Consider the following 20,717-nt stretch of genomic DNA (forward strand, 5'->3'; position numbering starts at 1 on the left):
CAACTCTCAGAATTTAGTTGAACGGCCAGGATAACTATAAATAATTTGTTGTATCAGCAGATAATAGCACAACTCTTTACTTGAGCCGAATAGTGTTCACTTGTTGATAATAACCAATCATATTGTATAATGACAATAAATAGGCCAATCAGCAGGCCATCTGTAACACCCTCAAAGATTTTTTAAAAGAAAGGCTAAAATGTACAGTGGATGTGTCTCTGTATATTGCGTACATGCAAACTAAAGCCTGATGCAGGCCTCAAAGAAAAGTATGAGTAAAATAACAATATGGGTGTAAACTGTACCCAACCTCATCAAGGGCTGTTGACTGGGAACATAAGCAATCAACTGCATACTCGTATACAGCACAACATATTGGAGTTGTCTGCTCATCAATAATATTAAATAATAGGTCTCCTCAAAGCATGGCAGCTAGCAATAAGACTGCTATGTTGCAAGCTGAGTAAAAATGGAGCTATGAAATTGGGCAGCAGGTTTGGAGCTGTTTGCTTAGCTAGTGCAGTATTGAAGCGCCCAGATTTTCTTTAAGTACCGTGCTAATGCCCGTGTCTAATTTCACATGGCCCTCAGTCTTTATATCTCGAGTCTCAACAATACTGAAGACAAACTGAAGGCACCCAAACATAAGGTGGGTTCCATGTTGAAGCAATGCTGTGCCTTCCCAGCCTGTCCCATTCGCACCAATGAATGCTGCGGGGCTACCTTTGCATCCACAAGCCTTCTCCACCTGTAGGACAGGACAAGCGAGGTTTAGGCGGGCAAGCAAAACTAGGTAATGATAAGCATGACGGCAACTGGACACACACACTACATTTTCGTGCTTCGAAGTTGCTTCCACTCCGAATCATAGAAACGTTAAAATCTGAGCGCATTCGATGCCATTTCGCTTCAGTAAATTTGTGCAAAGGCATTCGTCAGGAGTGTGCTTCGATATCATAGAAATGCTAACTGCTGATGGATCTAAATCACTAATACTCGGTTAAACTCTCCCCAGTGAAAGTAAAATAAATTATAGCAAACAACCAAGCAGGCATCTGCTAGGGGTCAGAGTGGTCTAAAGGTGTATATGACTATGCGTATATTTCTAGCGTAAACTGACAGATGCCAATTAGCTGTGCTAACACCTAATCCGTATCCCTGATGACACTACCATTCTAAAGCAGCCACGAATATTCTAACTGACACACCAGGGATGACAATGCTGAGCTGTTGTAGAAATGAACTTGTGGCTTATGAAAAATTGGTAAGCTTGCCAAAAATTGTTCATATATAAAGAAAACGTTGACAGAGGTAAGACAATTCAAGACAAGTTCACACATGCTTTATGTTTATTAAGGTTCACTAAAGTGTAAAGTAATGCAATGGGCGTGACCAGAGTGCAGTGAGCTCACTGGTTCCATTGAAATAGATCAAATTTGTTGATAATCCTCTCAACACTTGGCATAATATAGTTGCCACAGTTGCACTCACCCTTATCTATAGAGTGCACCCTCAGGATACGATGACACTGATATATGATTTTTTCACCTTACCCAGTGGAACATGATGATTTTTTCCACCTCACCATACAAATCTTATTTCAACATAATTTAAATAGTTCAAATTGGTCAATCGGTGTGCTTATTACCTACGTCAAAATAACAAAGACACTGGAATGCTGTTGGCCAAAAAATTTTAACAACGCCTCAAAGAGACACGATGACCGATTTCTCTCAGCTCAGCAATTTTCATGGGTAAAATGGTAATATTTTCCCTTTAAAACCAGTAGTCAAGTTGGAGTTGCAATCCCTTTAAACAGAAGGTTTGTTGGTCAGACTTCTTTTGACCTGCTAACAAAAATCTACTTCATTACGAAAACAGCATCGTTCGGACTTTCTTACCGATTTAGGTTGAAAAAGGTTTTAAACAGACCTGTTAAAAGTTATAGAGAAAGCGAAGACAGAAACTGGTTGGTACTGTTGGTCACTACTAGCACGCTGAAGATCATGATTATGTGAGAGATGATGATGTGTAACACAACTTATAAGCAAAAGTATAAGCACGGCTCTTATTATAGTAAATTACTAGCTTGAGTTAGTGGTTTAAGTTACTCAAGGAAACTTAGACAATGGCAACTACATTACCTGCCACTGTTTATAAGCTATTTTTATTCCTGTGCAATGCAGGGCATTCATCTAGTTTTTAGTATATTAATAATAAAATGTGGTTTAGGTGTCCGTGGAGTGGTTAACATAAAAACATCCTGTTTTTATTTTGTCACACATTATATCTACTCTGGCAGCTGGGCCTTACGATGACTACTACTTGACCATCAAAGGACTAGGTTTGCCACATACAGAGAGTAATTTTAATCCCTTTTCTTTGAGAGAGGCAATGGAAGTAACTCAAGTAAATACCTATTGTTTTCTTTGGAATCTTCAAAGCCAGCTCTGAGCCATGTTATTTTATTTTGCTTCTTGTTGAATAAACAAGTCCTTTTATGCTATCACAGTTTCGATGCAATCATGGCTAACATACAGCAACTGGTTGGTGTGATTTGACAATACCTTAGTAAACATTAGCCTATAATCTTAACTTAATCTTATTTTACAGTTAAAAGACTAGGTTGTCATACATTAAAGAAACAGTGCAATGGAACCAGCGGTTACATAAGAGTGTAATCATGAAAACCAGCTTTACAGAAATTAATATGTTGATTGAAAATAATTTTTAATGCTTCTTTGTTCCTTACTAGTAACCAAGTACAAAATTAAAAACTGTCTAATCTGTTATTCCAACAGATATTTAAAAAAGATCAGACAACTCTACTTGTTTTTTTGAGCTCATTGGGAATGCTTATTCAGAGCTTATGCAAACTGGTGGACAGATGATGAATTCCCTAATGCCATACAAATAATAAGCCAAGGGAAGCAAATCTAAATTTAGTGCTAGCATAAGTCAAAAACTTTCTAACAATGATTTTGCTCACATCTTCAAGCAGATGCATTAGACACTAAAAAGCTTAAGTACTGTAAAACCTCTATTTCAACGCCATTCAAATGCCATCTCTAAGTGACCGCCACTATTATAGTCGCGGTCAAATAGAGGTATCATTCAAATGGCCAAAAGTAGAAGGGTAGTAAAGTAGAAGGGTTGAAAATAGCGTGCCATCCTTTAATTTAGCGCAACCTCTATTAGACTGCAACTTGGACATTCTTTGATCTTGACGAACCTATAATAGCAGTGATCAGTAGAAAAGTCTTTTACAAAATGGTACTAATGATGACTTGGTTATATTGATAACTAGCTGTGCTACCCGGCGTTGCCCGGGTAATAAAAAAGTCTTTGGTCAAAAAATTGATTTGTATTTAACATATAACGACATTTGCCATTCTAACTTTCAAACTACATATCACGAGTAAAGTGTTTTTGTAATTAAAGTAAATTAAGGGAGAAAATAAAAACAACTGTAAAGGTTTTCAAACTTTGTCAAACAACTTTCAAACTTCATATCATGAGGAAAATGTTTCATGCAGGTCAAACAAATTAAAAAAAATAAAATGACTATAAAAAGGTTTAGATGTAAATGCGGAATAATTAGCAAGTAACAGCTAAATTAAGTCGGATTTGCTACGATAACAATAAAAAATGATTCGGTAATGATACAATTAATACGAACTGAGAAAACAAAATAAAAATCCTGAATATGTTGAATTAATAATATTAAATCTTGCATAGAAGTGCGTATGTATAAAAAAGGTTACTGTTCTGCCAGAAGCTATCTATCAAAACTTTGAATATGGCGATATATGTACCTTTCGACATTGGTACAAATGTAAAAATGAGATATCGGATTGTCTTTCTCTGATTGAACGGTGAGAGAATGTAGAGGCTCTTTTCACGGAGACGATATAAATGTCCGCGTGAGAAGAATAGGCCGTGACTCCAGATATAGTAATTGAACCTTACGAAAAATATTTCTTAACAGGGGCATCCTAACGCGTGGCCGCATCGGAAAAGTAATCAGCATCCGCTGTAGCTATAGCTGGAATGACAGATCCACGGACAGACATACTTTGAGAAATATATATATAAATAATTAATTATATCGTTGTTGCTGTTCACATCGAAGTCCGTTTTCTAACTCTTCTTTGAGGCTAAAACTTCTGCTTCGCACGCAAGTGCAAGCTTACACGTGGCTAAAAACTTCACTTTATTTGTGCAAATGGTGTTTTCTAAATGGTGACAGGTAAGCTTTGCTCAGCTAAAAAAATGTTTGAACACTAATATCAACTAGTTCAGCAGCGCAGAAGAAGATTTGAGGTCAGAAGACACTGTGGTAGGTATTGAACAGACAGCAGAAGATGAAATGGGTTCAAGGGAAAGCAACAATCAGAACACAACTGGCTGAGCAAACGATGCTAATATTTTTGTTTCAAAAATGTTAATTTCTGTTACTGTATGTATTATAAATACGGTTTATTTGGCACTTGGTTCATGAATATATATTTATAGCATTTGAAAGATTATTATTATATAACTTAGAAATTTGCAGATTTATAGCATATTATTGGATAGTATCATTGGGTTATCTAAACTCGGCTTACAATGGCTCATAACTCTTCTTCTATTGTACATAAAATGCCAGTTTTGGCTGCCAACTCTAGCAAACATATCAATTAATGCAATGAGATTTTATGCAACATTGTTAAATACAATTAAAATAAAAATCTGTCTTCAAATTTAGAATGAAATAAAAAATTGAAAGCTCAAACTAATTGTAACGCAGGCTATTAGATCATCGTAGCTTAACTGGAGGCAATAGATATTAACTGGTAGAGATATATATTTCTCAGCTTCCCAGCACATATTTATTTAGAAGTCTACGACAAGATGGAGGTAAGTTATAGCAAATTTCTTGAATCCCAGAGGGTGGATGTCACTCCACCGTATGAGAGTGCAAAAAAGGGTTAAATTTATCTTTCCAAAATTCTGACGAGCTATTTGAAAAGTACAACGGCACCCTCTATTTGAACATCACCTTTAATAAAGCACTACTACAAGAGAAGAGTTCAAAAATAGAGTGCCACAGTGTTCAAAACGAGGTTTAACAGTATATATAAAATTTCCTACACTCTTACTGAGCAAACAACTCTCACTTACCTTACTCTCCTGGCATGCCATGATTTCAACCTTAGCCTTAGACGTCTTAATAATATCTTTAACTTCAGCTACCATTGAGGGCACCTGTTCCTCCTTGCCATAAGACTTCTGCGAAAAGTCGAGGCTGTAGAGGACATTGTTGACTGACGTTCCATGCATGCTGTAATTCAGCAACTCGTACTGTTTCGTTTCCTTTAAAAATAAGCAGGAGTCATTAGTTGAGAGAAACACTGAATTTCTTAGCTTTTCATCAACAGCAGTCAATATACAGTGTTATAGTGACCCCATGAATAGAAGTGTCAATATACAGCGTTACAAGTGACCACATGAATAGAAGTGTCAATATACAATGTTACAGTGACCACATGAATAGAAGTGTCAATATACAGTGTTACAGTGACCACATGAACAGAAGTGTCAATATACAGTGTTACAATGACCACATGAATAGAAGTGTCAATATACAATGTTACAGTGACCACATGAATAGAAGTGTCAATATACAGTGTTATAGTGCCCACATGAATAGAAGTGTCAATATACCGTGTTACAGTGACCACATGAATAGAAGTGTCAATATACAGTGTTATAGTGACCATATAAATAGAAGTGTCAATATACAGTGTTATAGTGACCACATGAATAGAAGTGTCAATATACAGTGTTATAGTGGCCACATGAATAGAAGTGTCAATATACAGTGTTACAGTGACCATATTAACAGAAGTGACCAATCCTGTGACAGAAATTGGGCACTACAAGTCACCAATACCTCGTCATAGAATATGGAAGCATGCTGGGCGCTGATGTGGTTGCAATGTCCAAAGTCGGTAAGACAGAGGTCTACCTCTGAGCCAGTACCAATTGATAGGCTTCTATACTGCATCGGTAAGGGATGTCCCTTACTACCTGCCACCGGGCAAAGGAGAGCTCTGGCTTTTATCCTGCTTCCTGCAATGAATTGGCCATTATCTGAATCACTTAGCAGCAGCAGTGGCTATTAATCACTTGCAGTTCACAACAATGTCTGAATATTACAGCCTAGTTTACACTGTATTAGCTATACTCTTACATAATATCTTACACTATACTAGCTATACTCTTACATAATATCTTACACCATATTAGCTATACTCTTACATAATATCTTACACTATATTAGCTATACTCTTACATAATATCTTACACTATATTAGCTATACTCTTACATAATATCTTACACTATATTAGCTATACTCTTACATAATATCTTACACTATATTAGCTATACTCTTACATAATATCTTACACTATATTAGCTATACTCTTACATAATATCTTACACTATATTAGCTATACTCTTACATAATATCTTACACTATATTAGCTATACTCTTACATAATATCTTACACTATATTAGCTATACTCTTACATAATACCTTACACTATATTAGCTATACTCTTACATAATATCTTACACTATATTAGCTATACTATTAAAGCTTAGCTTATGTTATATTAGCTATAATATTACAATCTAGGTATAACATTACTACCAGCTTACACAATGTTAGCTATACTATTACAGTCAAGCCTACGCTATATTAGCTATACTATTAAAGCAAAGCTTACATTACATCGAGTTAATATTATAGTCTTACAATTGATGATCCCAAGGCTAAGTCGCTTGCTTGAAAAAATTGGCTTGTAAATTTAGACACTATTTTAGATGCGGCTCAATTTATTTTTCAAAAAACAGATTTTATGTTACCAATGCCTAATAGGATCAGTAACTACATGGAAATCTATGAGAAAATTACCTCAATCATACCTAAAATGGTGTTTAAATTTTGTAACTCAAGTCTTTCTAAAATGTAATTTGAGCATTTTTAGACTTGGTTTTTCAATTGACAACAAAAATTAACACAAAATTCATATTAAATAACAAAACATTAAAGAAACAAGGCTTGTGTGGGTAACTGGTAGGATATACATGTAGTTATGTGATAAATTAGTAATAAAAGCTGTTATATCTGATCCGACGAGATAAATAGATCAATAATAGTAATTTCCATGCCGTCAGACAATGCGGTTGATCAGAGCCGACAGAGTGAACAACAGATATCCCTCTAACAAAATACAATAAACTAGATGATGGAATAGGGTGCTCACAAATACATCAGTCATTGCAGAATAGAATTGTACAGAAGCTACATATAGTAAGATGGTATTTACTAGAAACGTAAAAAGCTATGGTCAGAAGATATCAAATACTTACCAGACAAGATATCAGTGAGTGACCCCTTTTTAGGAGATTGAGGAGCTTTTGGTATCAACTGCTGCAGTCGCTGCCAGGCCAAGATACGTAGGAGCTTTTCATCTAACTTACTCAACTCGATGTCTGCAAGGTATACATACAGGTAAGTACGATCAGCTAGCCGAGAGGTAGATACAACAGGTAATGACGATGGTTATGGCTTCTAAATAACAGGTTTTCTGGAGCAGGCTTGGGTTTAATATCAATTAAGTAACATTAAGGGTTACATGGGGAAGTTAAGTGAGTGACAGCCAACTGTTGCAGAAGAGAAGATATTTGTACCTGCATTTCCGTCAATGTATGACTGTAGGGTGTTGTTCAGCTGCGTGACTGCTTGACTTGAAGGTTGAGTAGAGTTAGCTTTGGCTAAAAACAAACATGGATAAAACCGAGCCATGTCAAGCACACAGTCATATATCATCCTTACTCAATAATAAAACTCTTTCTGTTAGAGGCAAAAATAAGGCCTCTCTTTAAACGTACCCGCAGCATTGGCATTGAGCTTGATGAGATTGGAGGGTTTTGAAGAGAGCTTGCTGACTCTGGGGGTGAGCAGAGAAGACATAGGCTTGGCTGAATCTGTTACAGTGGTGGCAGCAGTGGGGTTGTCACTATCAACACTAGCTGATCGACTAGAGGGTAGCAGTGATACTGTCTTCAAGACGAGAGCATCCGAGGAAGCTGTACTCGCCGTACTGCCTGAACAGCAAAATTCACTGATATGATTTTTCTTACTTATGTCATTGATTAATAAAAGGAGTAAAAACAGTTAATAAAAATTGTAAAATTAATATAATTAATAAAATATTAATAAATCTGTATTGTTAATAATATAGATTACCTTATAGATACCGGTACTAAGTTCCCATTCAGCGTTATGTAGCGATAGACCATCATATCACACTGCAATGTCATCATGGAAACAGACGTGTTGCTCTCATTATGTCATGATTCAATGTCGTCATTTGGGAACAAAACTACAGTGTGGCAAGCCAACTTTGTGTCTTAAAAATAGCCTTAGCGACCAACGGTGTCACTCTTGTGAATAGGCCATGCTTTCCTGTTGCTTCATATGCAAAAATATTTGTTGTTGAAACGTGCTAATCTAGCTTGACCTCTTAAAGACGACAAAACCTTGACATAAAGCGCCACACAACCATCGCTCTACTATAGCGCCCTATGAGAACATGATCTGCTGTTGGCCCAGCGCGATGTGTCGGTACTGGCACCCAGATGTGGCTACATTATCGCTGTATGGAAACTTAGTGTAGATAAGCAAAAAATCTAAAGATGTGCAGAAGGAGACTCACCGTTAGATGGTGTGGGAGAGGGTGTGCCAGATCTGAGAGGTTGAACTGAGGCAGTTGGTTTCTTTGTTGCACTTTTCTTAGCCAGATGCTGAGCAATGCTTGTTTGTAGACTTATTATAGATGTCAGCCACTGTTGAACAATATATAACATTCGCTGAGAATAATAGAGCTATAATACTAACTCAAACCTTCTAAACAATAAGTAGAAGCCTATCTATACTCAGGACGGACAGTCGTGTGTTAATGCATGGTGACCATGGCCTTTTTTAATGTTTGAACCTCAGTACCGTATATCCACAATCCTTAACATAATAACTAAAATACAATTATAGAACATTTTCAAATTTTACCTTATTTGTTTTGTTTCTGAGTTAGAATATTAACATTTTCAATTTTATAATACTTCCACACGCTGAAAATGTTTTAGGATGATAGCAAGGTAGAACAAGTTGGTAAATAATTGGCATTTTGCTTACGATGCTGTGTTAGTCAAAGTTTTTTTCAAATTTCACAAAATTGTTCACGAAATATTTGATATACATGTACAGTGAAACATGGATAACTCGCCCTCGGATATAGCGAACACATGGTTAACTCGAATGGATTTGCTTGGTCCGTTCCCACGCAATGATAAATGGCTCTATATAACTCGAACTCAACACTGTTTGTTCGAACTGTTTTTTGCCCAACGACTACCGAAACGGTTGCTATCGCTTTAGAAAATCGCTTTATTCCAAGCCATAGAGGTAAACCTCAACTTTTCGTAATTCATAAGCGTCGTTATTACCACCATCAACAAAATATTTTTGTCAATGACTTTTCTAAAGGTTTGGTGAAATTTTATTTATACCAAGCATCCGCGTAGCGATCGCCCTTCGGAAGCGAGGTAAAGTGAGGTAATCTTTGCATAAACTTCATGAAAAATCGGCAAAATTGATCGTGGGTAAAACGCTAAAAAAAAGATGTCTTTTCTTTTGAGCATTTCAACAACGATCAAGTTTTGCCAATGTCAATCTAAAAAACGTCCTGACAATAACATCACCTCAAACAACGAACCAATCTCAAGTGATAGAAAAATCTCTATACTTTTTGATAAAAACGTTTCAAACTTTACATTAGAAGCATTTAATTTGAAACAAGCCCTTTGTGCTTTTGATTTATATTATAGATTGTATATGTACATGTATCTACTAATAAATAAGTAAATACATGGACTTGTGACAGTGCTCTGATAACTTGAACGCTCTGATAATTCGAACACTTTTGCTCGGTCCCTTGAAGTTTGAGTTATCCGAGTTTCACTGTATATAGTTCATGAATGTTAATGTCTTCAAGCAAAAAAGGTTACATTATATTTAACACTGCTGCGTAACATAACAGCAAGACTACGGTGTCCAATGACTTCTAAAAAATAAAGTAAGGTGGATGAGTCTCAATTTTGAAATCATATCAAATTATATGTGTATTTATACACACGTTTTTGAAAACAAAATTAAAACTGATTGTTTTGAGAGAATTCTTACTTCGTAATATAAAAGACTCAATACATTTACGCATAACTGTACACTATCAACATCTCAGGAAACCATGAATGTACAATCTATATACGTATATATTTCTCAAAGTCCGTCTGTATGTCGTATATATGTCGGTTGGTTTTTCCTCTATAGCTATTATTAGAACAGCTGAGCTGGACAACAATGCAGACAACAATGCAGAATGGTAAGTCATGGCTTACTGTCATTGGAAGCCTAACCTTATTAACTAGCTTAGTGGAGTTTTCCATTGGCAATATGCCAGGCTACTAGCTTGAAAGGTACAGTTGTTTGACAAAGTTTTAAAACCTTTACAGTTGTTTTTATTTTTCTCTTAATTTATTTCAACTACACGACACACTTCTCTCATGATATGTAGTTTGAAAGTTATAATGGCAAATGTTGTTATATGTTAAAGACAAATCAATTTTCTGTCCAAAGACTCTTCTATTACACGGGCAACGCCGGGTGGCACAGCTAGTATCAGTACATATACAGACAATGAATGTACAATGTCAGTAAATATACAGACAATGAATGTACAATGTCAGTAAATATACAGAGGATAAATGTACACTATCAGTACATATACAGACAATGGCTGTACACTATCAGTACTTATACAGACAATGAATGTACACTATCAGTACATATAGAGACAACGGCTGTACACTGAGCATCTGCATATCAATGATTTGGTAATCTAACATGTAAATTGAGAACAACAAATGTATTGAGTGTATTGGGCAGTATGAATGCTAACTACCAGAGAATAGAAGGGCAGCACAGCTCAAGTTTGACCTATTTTCATACCTGCTCCTGTTCTTGCTCAGTGCACTGCTGCTCCTTTCCCTTTTCCTGGACTACCGAAGAATCCTTGTCTACCGCCTCATCATCATGAACCTCAGCTCTCCTACCAGAGGTGGCGGGCAGGGGCAGTGGCTTTGGCGGACATCTAGAATGGAAAGCGTAAATTTTATAACAACTGGGTGGTACCAGCAGCACAATAATATTATTTTTTAGTCATAAAGACAACGATGACGGAAACAACAAGCAGACACATGATTAATGACTAATTTTATACCGATAATGGGCCTTGATAGCATCGGGTACACGCAGAGTTGGTCGGGTTTTACGTCGCACCTTGGCCCTGAACGGTGGATTCTGACGATGGATCTTATTGAGAAAGTCTATCTTGACGGTGTGCTGGTTGACTGGCCCGCAGTATTTATCGTACAGTCTCACCCTCTCCGTTACTGACCGACTCTTCAACAGCTTCTCATCCTGCACAGTTAATAGATGACTCACAGATTCATAGAGGTACTCGAGACAAATGAGTAAAGAAGAGTTGAACAAGACGACTCACAATGAGGTGCTCTGCATGATTAGGACACATCCAACGACCGGTTGGCATAACTGCTAAGGGTGGATTAAGGCAGTCGAGGTGAAACAGTAGAGGACAGTAGTCGCACTGGATGAGTGGTGCGTGTCGGCAATTCCTGCAAAATAAGATTGCACCTTTAAATCGAGTCTTTCATAGATATAGAGAGCAAATAATCATCAAGGGTAGAACTGAAGCGTACTTTGAGCACATGAAACAAATTTTCGCAGGAAGTGGAACAAGGCCGCAGTCAAGTTCATGAGCTCGTTTTTTGAGAGGCGGTATTTTCCCTGCTGTATCACGAGGATGACCATATTTCCGTTTGCTCATGCCTACAATACAATGCATTGTCTCCTCTGTACACACATAGATGTAGAGCATGTTTTACTGAGAGGTCTCTATACAGTTGCTTGACCAAAACCTTCAGCAGAAGAACTTAGCATTATCATTAAGAGATTTTCCTGCTGTACATTCATAAAGCAAACGTTCACCACATTCTAACAATAGAGTGAATATGATTGTAAGATGGTGAACGCTGGTATATCCATAGAACAAACACTCATCACATTCCAACAATAGAGTGAACATGGTTGTAAGATGGTGAATGCTGGTAGGCCCATAGAGCAAACATTACCACAATCCAACAATAGAGTGAACATGGTTGTAAGATGGTGAATGCTGGTATACCCATAAAGCAAACATCACCACATTCTAATAATAGAGTAAACAAGGTTCTGAGATGGTGAATGCTGGTATACTCAAAGAGCAAACGTTCACCACATTCCAACAATAGAGTGAACATGGTTGTAAGATGGTGAATGCTGGTATACCTAAAGAGCAAATGTTCACCACATTCTAACAATAGAGTGAACATGGTGATAAAATGGTGAATGCTGAAATGTCAGTTGCAACAGTAAAATTACACATACACGCAATACAAGGAGAGGTCATGTGACAAACCTGGTAACTGAACATGCATCATATATGATTTCTGTAGGTCCATCTGACCAGGATTCATCATCCTGGCAGCTCTGGCCAGTGTTTGAAGAGGGTGCTCCGAGAGACCCCCTAACTCAGCTATGCCCACTGGACAACTGGCATTGATGACTACACGGCTGTTGCTAGAAGATGCTGCCTACAAGAGCAAGGCGTGTATGTCATCAACAACTTCGAGCTCGGGTGCAGCAAAGAGTCTCCAAATACTAACATACAATGCAACAGGCTACTTATTAAAAGAAATCCCAAACTTTTTATATGAGCCTGTGTGTTGGACATACTCAGAATATGTAGAGTTCTAATTATAAAACACTCAATATGTTGATTATCTGTAAAGAAATGCACAAATGGAACTACGACGTAGTTTATGCGCTTTAATCGAGCATGAACCATGTATATAAAGGTGAAAACGCAGTTTGGAAAAAACTGGAACACAGGCTAACTTCAGGTGAGTCACAACATAGTAAACATGAAAGCACAAAATTGTATTGACGGAATGTCCAGGTCTTCAACAATAACAATGGCCCACCTCTGTTACAACCATTTCTGCTTTGCATTTGTGGCATAGCCATTCTCCTTTAGGTACATCCTCTTCTTCCAGAGGAGGATTGCTAAATATTCCAACCAACACATAAAGTCTACTAGACATGAGCATTTTGTCACATTTTGTTAATCTAAACTTACAAAGAATATTCACTGCAGCATATTCACGCATACCACACCAGCAAACCAACAAGGATGTCAATACAAACTAAGGGTTGCTAAAACAATTTCATCTCAAATTTTACCGCAGAAAAGGCTAGAATTTCAGTTGAACTAAAAACTAGCAAGGAAACTATGTGCAACACAAGAGTATGGAAAGTTACCATCTAGTGAGCATTTAACAGGCTACAATTATTCCCTAGTACAATTGAAACCACTACGGAAGAGTTACAAGGTCATCGCTATGTATAAAACTACATCGCACAATTAACGATTAACAATCAAATTTAGTTTAATCGAAATTTATTAACATCAAAGTTTACACAACAAATATTGAGTTGTATTAAACATAACTAAAATCATCACATTAATTATGGGCAAGGCCAAGCATGGTGTCACACACAAAGGCAATTTTTTTTCTGCCTTTAGCAACCATAATTTTTAGTTAATTAGCAAGCAAACATGTTCAGACATGTGGAAACACAAAAGTTTTCATAATGAAATCTTCTCTTATGAAGATATTGGGCATGCAAGTAGGTTTTTCTGGTACGGTGTGTGACGCGCGGGACAATTGATCATCTCTTCTCAAACTTTGCAATTCATTCTGAAATAAATTTTTCTTCCATTTTATAATCAATACTATAGTGGATTTTATAGCCCAGGTGTTTTTTCCTAGCAAATGCAAATTTTTCCTTACCATTTAGGCAAGCAAAAAGTAGTTTGTCCCGCGCGTCACAATTTAAGTGCATTTAGTTGCAGCCTATTCTTTCAAAGCTATCTGAGATAAAAAATTCTCATCTATAATTCGATTTTGGGCTGCTATAGCTTAGCCAAACGCGCCAATTTGCTGAAGATACTGCAAGTTATAGTTTTATAGGTACATGGAAGTATTTGTGACGCGCGGGACATTTTTAATAATATGGTAATGTCTGCCTTTGTTTGGGAGTTCTCTTTGATACTCTGGTATTTGAAAGTAATGCTGGATATTCCAAGTCTTAAAAGCCAGTTTCTTTGCTAAAAATAATGAATTAGAATTATTTTATGAAGTTTTGTAACTCAAAATATGGAGCTTGTCAAGATTACTCTTTTGATACACACACACACCTAGCATGCAAATCAAGAGGTAATCCTTGAACCAAATGTGTATTTGTAAAGTATGGTTACAAACATTACTTTCCACCCATGCATTGAATTTTCAGTCAATAGAGAAACTAGGTTTCCCTCATAAACACTAAGAATTTTTCAGAGAGAGTATGTTTGCTTTTTTCACACTTTCAAACTGGCATGTGTTCTAATGACTGCCAAACTGCTGTTAAAATCATGCTACACTTTTTGTCAGTATGGTAATACTGCCAAAATGACACCATACTAAACATGCCATCCTCGCTGTCAGGCAAGGCTGACAGAATAACACCACACTCAACATAACGCTCAGCGTCATGCCATACTTGGCGTTATGTTAGATGTCATTTGCTTGCAAGATGCCTAATTCGATGGATCGTAAGCGTAAGAGTAGAGAAATTTTCATAGCACAACATGGATTTAAAGCATTCAGGAAACTAGAGAATGAAAGGTAAAATATATTTAATGCCTATTATACATTTCTGAGCAAGTATACACAAGTATGTACAACATTTTTTATCAATCACACAACTTGTGGTTTGATGATGTAAGGTGAATCACGAATTTGAGTAAACATTCAACAGGTTTCATGCCATATACATGTATATGATATGTACATAATATGGTTTAATCTGTAATGAATATTAGTGTACAGTTTTATGATTTTATAGGTGTGGATAGCACAGGGAGAGAAATATTTCGCATGGCTCCATCAGATTTAGAAGCAAAGCGTGCTAAGGAAAGAGAGAAAGGTCAAATATCGCGCTAAAGAGGCAGAAGCTAATTCAACACCAGGAACAAGCACCTCTTCCATATTTTTAAGCTGACTGTCTGAATGAGGAGCGAGAAAAAAGCTACAGACAGCATTGTCACACTTTCCATGGAGAAAAGCTCTTTTGATTGGTAAATAACTAACTGTCCATGATGAGCCCGACCAAACAAGATATTGTCCTTCAGGCAGTTTGTCTGCCTAAACCAAAAGCGCGAATGAATTTTCAGCCACGGAACAAGCTACTTGAATCAACAGTGGAGAAGATAACTTATTTCTACCGGGACAGTAAGATCAGTCGAGAAATGCCAAGCCAGAAGGATACCATCAGTGTAAAAGACAAGACTGGTAAGCGATGAAAACTTCGGAAACACTGAACTACACGTTAAGTGACATCTTTGAGATTTTCAAGGAGGAATATCCATATATCAAGGTTGGCCTTAGTAAATTTAAAAAGAGTTGCGCCCAGTAAATTGCAAGCCAGTTTCTAGACATGTATGGTCAAATTGTCTGTGCTTGCAAATACTGCGAAAATGCGGATTCAGCTCTACTGGGACTGCGGCAGGCTAGTGTCTGTTCTTTGGAAATGCCTACTACGCTCCACCAGCAACTGAAAAGAACTGTGTAAGATGGAAAATGAATCATGCTGATTTAAAAAAAAATGGTTTACTGCATGAAAGTCTGACAATCTTTAGGTTATATATGTTTTATGTTTAAATAAAATAAATGCAATATATAATAATATTAATTACTAGTGGGTTTAATACAAATATATTCAGTGTTACAATTACAACTCATGGCAATTTGTGGTCTAACAACAACAAAACATAGAAAAATGTTTAATTTTTCATGATGTTATTTTTGTCCCGCGCGTCACAGTCCCGCGCGTCACAGGTGGTTGTCTTGTTTCAAAACTCACAGAGTCATTAAACTTGGGCCTGGAAACAAAATGGTATGTATTCCTAGCAGAAGGACAAAAGAGCTTTGTGCTTGTCAAATAATAATGGTATGAGTTCAAAAATTCAGAAGATTTTTCCAATTGATCAACGAGTAGTTTTTCATGTCAAATTATGGTCCCGCGAGTCACACCAGCTTCAATGATTCATAATTTGTTAACACATTTCATGACGAGGATGAAATCTCATTCAGTAGTAGTTGATGTCAAGTACTTTCTAAAACAGTATGAATGACACCAGAATTTCCCATCTGAGCTGAGAGGTATGCGAGGAAGCGTTTAAATGTCCCGCGCGTCACAATCCTGCCAAAAACGGCTTTACCCTTATAGGAAAGTAGAATGTTTCTACTTATAATTCTACCGCTCATTATAATGATGTAATAATGCTTTGTTAAATATCATAAAAACGCTGGATGGTCGGTTGACACCCTCCAAGCATGTCTGCAAGACCATAATTTGATTTCGTGCAGTGTCTGAGGTCAAAAGACCATATCAAGTGTTTGAATATTTTCAAGGTTAAATAAACAGATCCTTGTCAATTAATAAATAGATTTTAGCTCTAAAAACGAATGCAACATTATCACATCCGCTTGCATTTTAGATGGATTTAGTTGCATTCCTATTAAAATATACTGTATAGCAAACTATAATTGACAGATTATAGGACTCTGATGGTTTGTGTCAGTAGCACATTGACTGACAGAGTTAGTGATCAATGGCTTGGTGCTGCCAGAGTCAGTTTATTCTAATATGCTGTATTGACTATTCAAAAAAATTGCTATGCTATCAGTTAATCCAATTGATTTGACTAGAAAACTTTCGGAGACAGATTTTTCCTCAAATCTGTAAAATAGTCATTTTCCATTCTGAGAAACAAAAAGAAAAAAGATAATAGGCCATTTTGACCAGCAAAACACTATTGATAAATCGTGGGGTAGAAAATAATCCATGCATACAATTTAACATATCTTCAATCTTATACGTTACTTACTATCTACATGTATGTAAATGCCTCTATATAGAACGCTTGCTTTCTTTACAAATAACTAATCACAAGCTGAACACAGTTGACAAAAATCATCACACACAGTGACATAACGACAATCACTATGTTTCCATGAGGCGGATGATGCAGATTTGGAGTTGTGCACACATTAAATTACTGTGCAATACGGGTAAGTGTTGCAATGGACATCCCCATGATGCGGATTAACATGCGTGCTTTGATAAAAAAAACATACAGATTCTTATGCTAGAGGTCACAGCGACGCATTCGCATCAAATAAAAATGACTGAATTGTGGAAAATATTTCAAATGGAATAGCTTGCGCAGCATTTTATAGCGCAACATCCACAAGTGCCATTTCCATCTTTCACAAACATGAAACTTTCGGCAAATGATTTGTGTGTAACAAAACTCACTTGATTTACAGATTTTTGCGGTTTTTATCTTGCAGATGACGCATACTTTTTAATATACCGCATCGTGGAAACATACAGTGCACCCTCAGGATACTATTACCCTGGTATACCAATTTTTCACCTTACCAAATGGAACATGATGATTTTTCCCTTGCCATATAAATCCATTTCATCATACGAATTCAACAAAACTTTTGCCCGAGTTCAAATTTGGCAGTCGGTGTGGCTACTACGCATATCAAAATATCAAAGACGCCGAAATGCCGGTGCCGAAAACATTCTCACAAAACCTGACAGAGACACGATGACTGATTTCTCTCAGTTCAGCATTTCTCATATATAAAACGGTAATACTTTTCTTTTGAAACCTGAAGCAAAGTTGGAGTCGTGATCCCTTTAAACAGAATGTCATCGGTCAGACAACTTTCATTAACCTGCTAACAAAACTATACTACTTAATTGCCAAAGCAGCATCGTTTGGCCTTTCTTGTCAAATTAGGTTGAAAAAGGTTTTAATGAGATCCACTAAAATTATATTGAAAACGAAACCAGAAATTAATAAGCGGTAACATTTTAGTGATGAAGGTTGAAATTCCGTAAAATAGTTAAAAATACATACAAAAACTTAGCTTTATGTCTGTGTTTAGTAAGCTAAACTTATTTAAAGTGAATTCAAAGTTTATGTTATATGTACATCTGCCTTGAAGGTAGGAACTCTCAACGGTACTGCAAAACACATTGCAACGTTACATTTTAATGCAGATCATAACCAATAAATACACTAAATACACTCAAGTTACTGACAGTAACTATAGTCACTAAGGTTAACAAGCTGGTTAATAGGCTGAACAACAAGAAAAATGAGCTCAAAAAAACGCGATTTTATCACAAGCTAGCGGTTGTTATCACGCTTTTTTGAGCTTATTTTTAAATATGTAATGTTAAATAGCTTATCTACCCTTCTGAAAAGACAGATTATTTCGAAGGCTGAATTTAGATAATACTTGGTTTTAAGACACCCATCTCTATCATTTTAAATAGGACTAAACATCCCCAATTTCCGTTCCTAAAAAGCTAGCGTACGCCACATGTTTATGGGCGGAGCTTGCTGTGCCGATCGTGTTGTTTTCGAGACCAATATTGAAATGCTGTAAAAATGCCTTCATTACTCTGAAAGTTAGTGGACCAATCTTTATTTTGAGTACAAAATCGGAATCGGCGTGACTGATTTACCTAGAAAATACGATAAAAGTTGTACATGGCAGTTATGGTTTAAATCATATCCTGAGGGTGCACTGTATCAAAATCCTATGACATGTAGCCTTATGCAAAAAAGAAACTATGCTGTAGCCCGTCAGGCCAGGCATTTTGCGATAATACTAGGACTCCCCAAGTGTTACAATGCTAACATGACACTTCTAACAGCCAATGAAAATGGAGCAGTCGCTGTTTGTTAAAAAAAACCTCACTGGCACTGGAGATGGAAAGCACACGGGCACTTATCACAGCATAGCAAGTCTCCTCCTTCCTTGCAACTGTCGCATGTATCATGATTCTTGCCTGGCCGTAATCGGTATGCCTGGTTGGCTTCTCTCTCCGCTTTACGCTGCCTCTTAACAGCCTCCTCACTCATTGGTTCAGCTATCATTTTTTGGATGCGCTAACAAAAACACCAATCACCACCTTTATGTAGTATTTTGCTTATAAAGCAGTAATTGAGGAGAATTGTTAATATATATTCTGAAAAGCCTAAGCTACTAGCTATTTTTGGTGAAACTAGAAAGCCATAAATAGTTGATGGTTTAGTCAAATACTTGTGAGGCAGTAGGCCCAAGTGTGTAGCGATCAAAAGTAGAACTTGTAACCAATTCAACTATAAAGCTTAGCTTTGCTGCATCGAAAAATGTTAGCTTAGATTTCTACGACATGTCTGACATACTGGCGACAAAACAAAGTCTGAGGTATACCTATTACACAATCTGTTCAGCTGAAAAACTCAACCTGGATTCATCTGATTCCAGATTATTATAGTTGTAGTAATTAGCTTAACCAAGTTTTGTATAGCGAAGGATGATTTCTACAAGTAAGAAGCCAACTACCTTAACAATAGAAACAAGGCTATGAGTGTGACGACATGCAACTACATCATCGATGAGCAAAATAGACCTGTTTATTCAGTAAAAAGCAAATCAAAATACTCCAACCTGACTTAAAGATTTAAACTAAAACAATAACTGATATTAAAATGACTCACTTCCATCACCTCTCCCGAAGAGAGAGAATTCAAATCACTTTCCGTATTCGCCATCATGAGTCCTTTGGTAGTCATACAAAAGTTATCGGTTCATACGGCAAGGAGAACTGGATGTGCCAGAACGGATGCGCTATGATAAACGTGCATGCTGTTAGGTTAAAATTAATTCAATAGAAGTACAGTTCAACCAACTTTTATTATTGATAAAATGTCATAGAATGTGTAAACATTACAGCCGAATAAAGATAATTGTCAACGGCTTTTATCTATTTATACGCCACGTTCGTTGATAGGTTGATAAATTAAATGACAACATAAAACCATACCTAAATGTCACAAATAACTTGATTCATCATTCAATAATCTATGATCCTCAAGCGTTGATAGAATATTACATACTCATCTAAATAACGAACTGTTGTAAAATAAGTAAGACAAGCCGAGTTGACGATCAGATTTGCAACGCCGTCTAATTCGAGGGAAGTAATTTACCCAAATAATTTTATTAAAAATTTTATACCCACCACTATCTTGAAGGTTATAACCCCATGATGTATCTCAATTGTACGAACATAGCATGTTATAACGCTTACCTGTAAACAACAGCAACAAATTCGAGTTATGCGCGGCAATTCCGGATGTTTTATAAATCTCCTAATAATGGAGTCGCGATATATAATAGCGTAATGTTTTTATTTCTAGGTCAGCTGACACCGATGTATTTCAATTTGACATACATTTTAGCTTTGAACATTTCCTTTCGTCTATGGTCTAACTACTCATCATTCTAATTATGGAACATAGCGCAGAT

The 20,717-nt window shown here is 36.6% G+C and overlaps 1 protein-coding gene across 1 annotated transcript; it reads right to left on the reverse strand.

Moving 5' to 3' along the window:
* Positions 1 to 202: 202 nt before the first annotated feature.
* Positions 203 to 20,576, reverse strand: LOC137395319 (PHD finger protein 12-like). Its single transcript, XM_068082220.1, has 16 exons — positions 20,500 to 20,576; positions 19,907 to 20,036; positions 19,122 to 19,312; positions 13,212 to 13,293; positions 12,647 to 12,821; positions 11,889 to 12,018; positions 11,672 to 11,804; positions 11,390 to 11,589; positions 11,119 to 11,260; positions 8,771 to 8,900; positions 7,944 to 8,159; positions 7,743 to 7,826; positions 7,422 to 7,544; positions 5,936 to 6,114; positions 5,164 to 5,355; positions 203 to 748 (listed from the first exon to the last, which is right to left on the reverse strand). Exons 2-16 carry the CDS (start codon positions 19,979 to 19,981, stop codon positions 515 to 517), a joined length of 2,286 nt encoding a protein of 761 aa, XP_067938321.1. The 5' UTR covers positions 19,982 to 20,036; positions 20,500 to 20,576; the 3' UTR covers positions 203 to 514.
* Positions 20,577 to 20,717: the final 141 nt, after the last annotated feature.

Source organism: Watersipora subatra, chromosome 1 (assembly GCF_963576615.1).
Source record: "Watersipora subatra chromosome 1, tzWatSuba1.1, whole genome shotgun sequence".
Lineage (NCBI taxonomy): Eukaryota > Metazoa > Bryozoa > Gymnolaemata > Cheilostomatida > Watersiporidae > Watersipora > Watersipora subatra.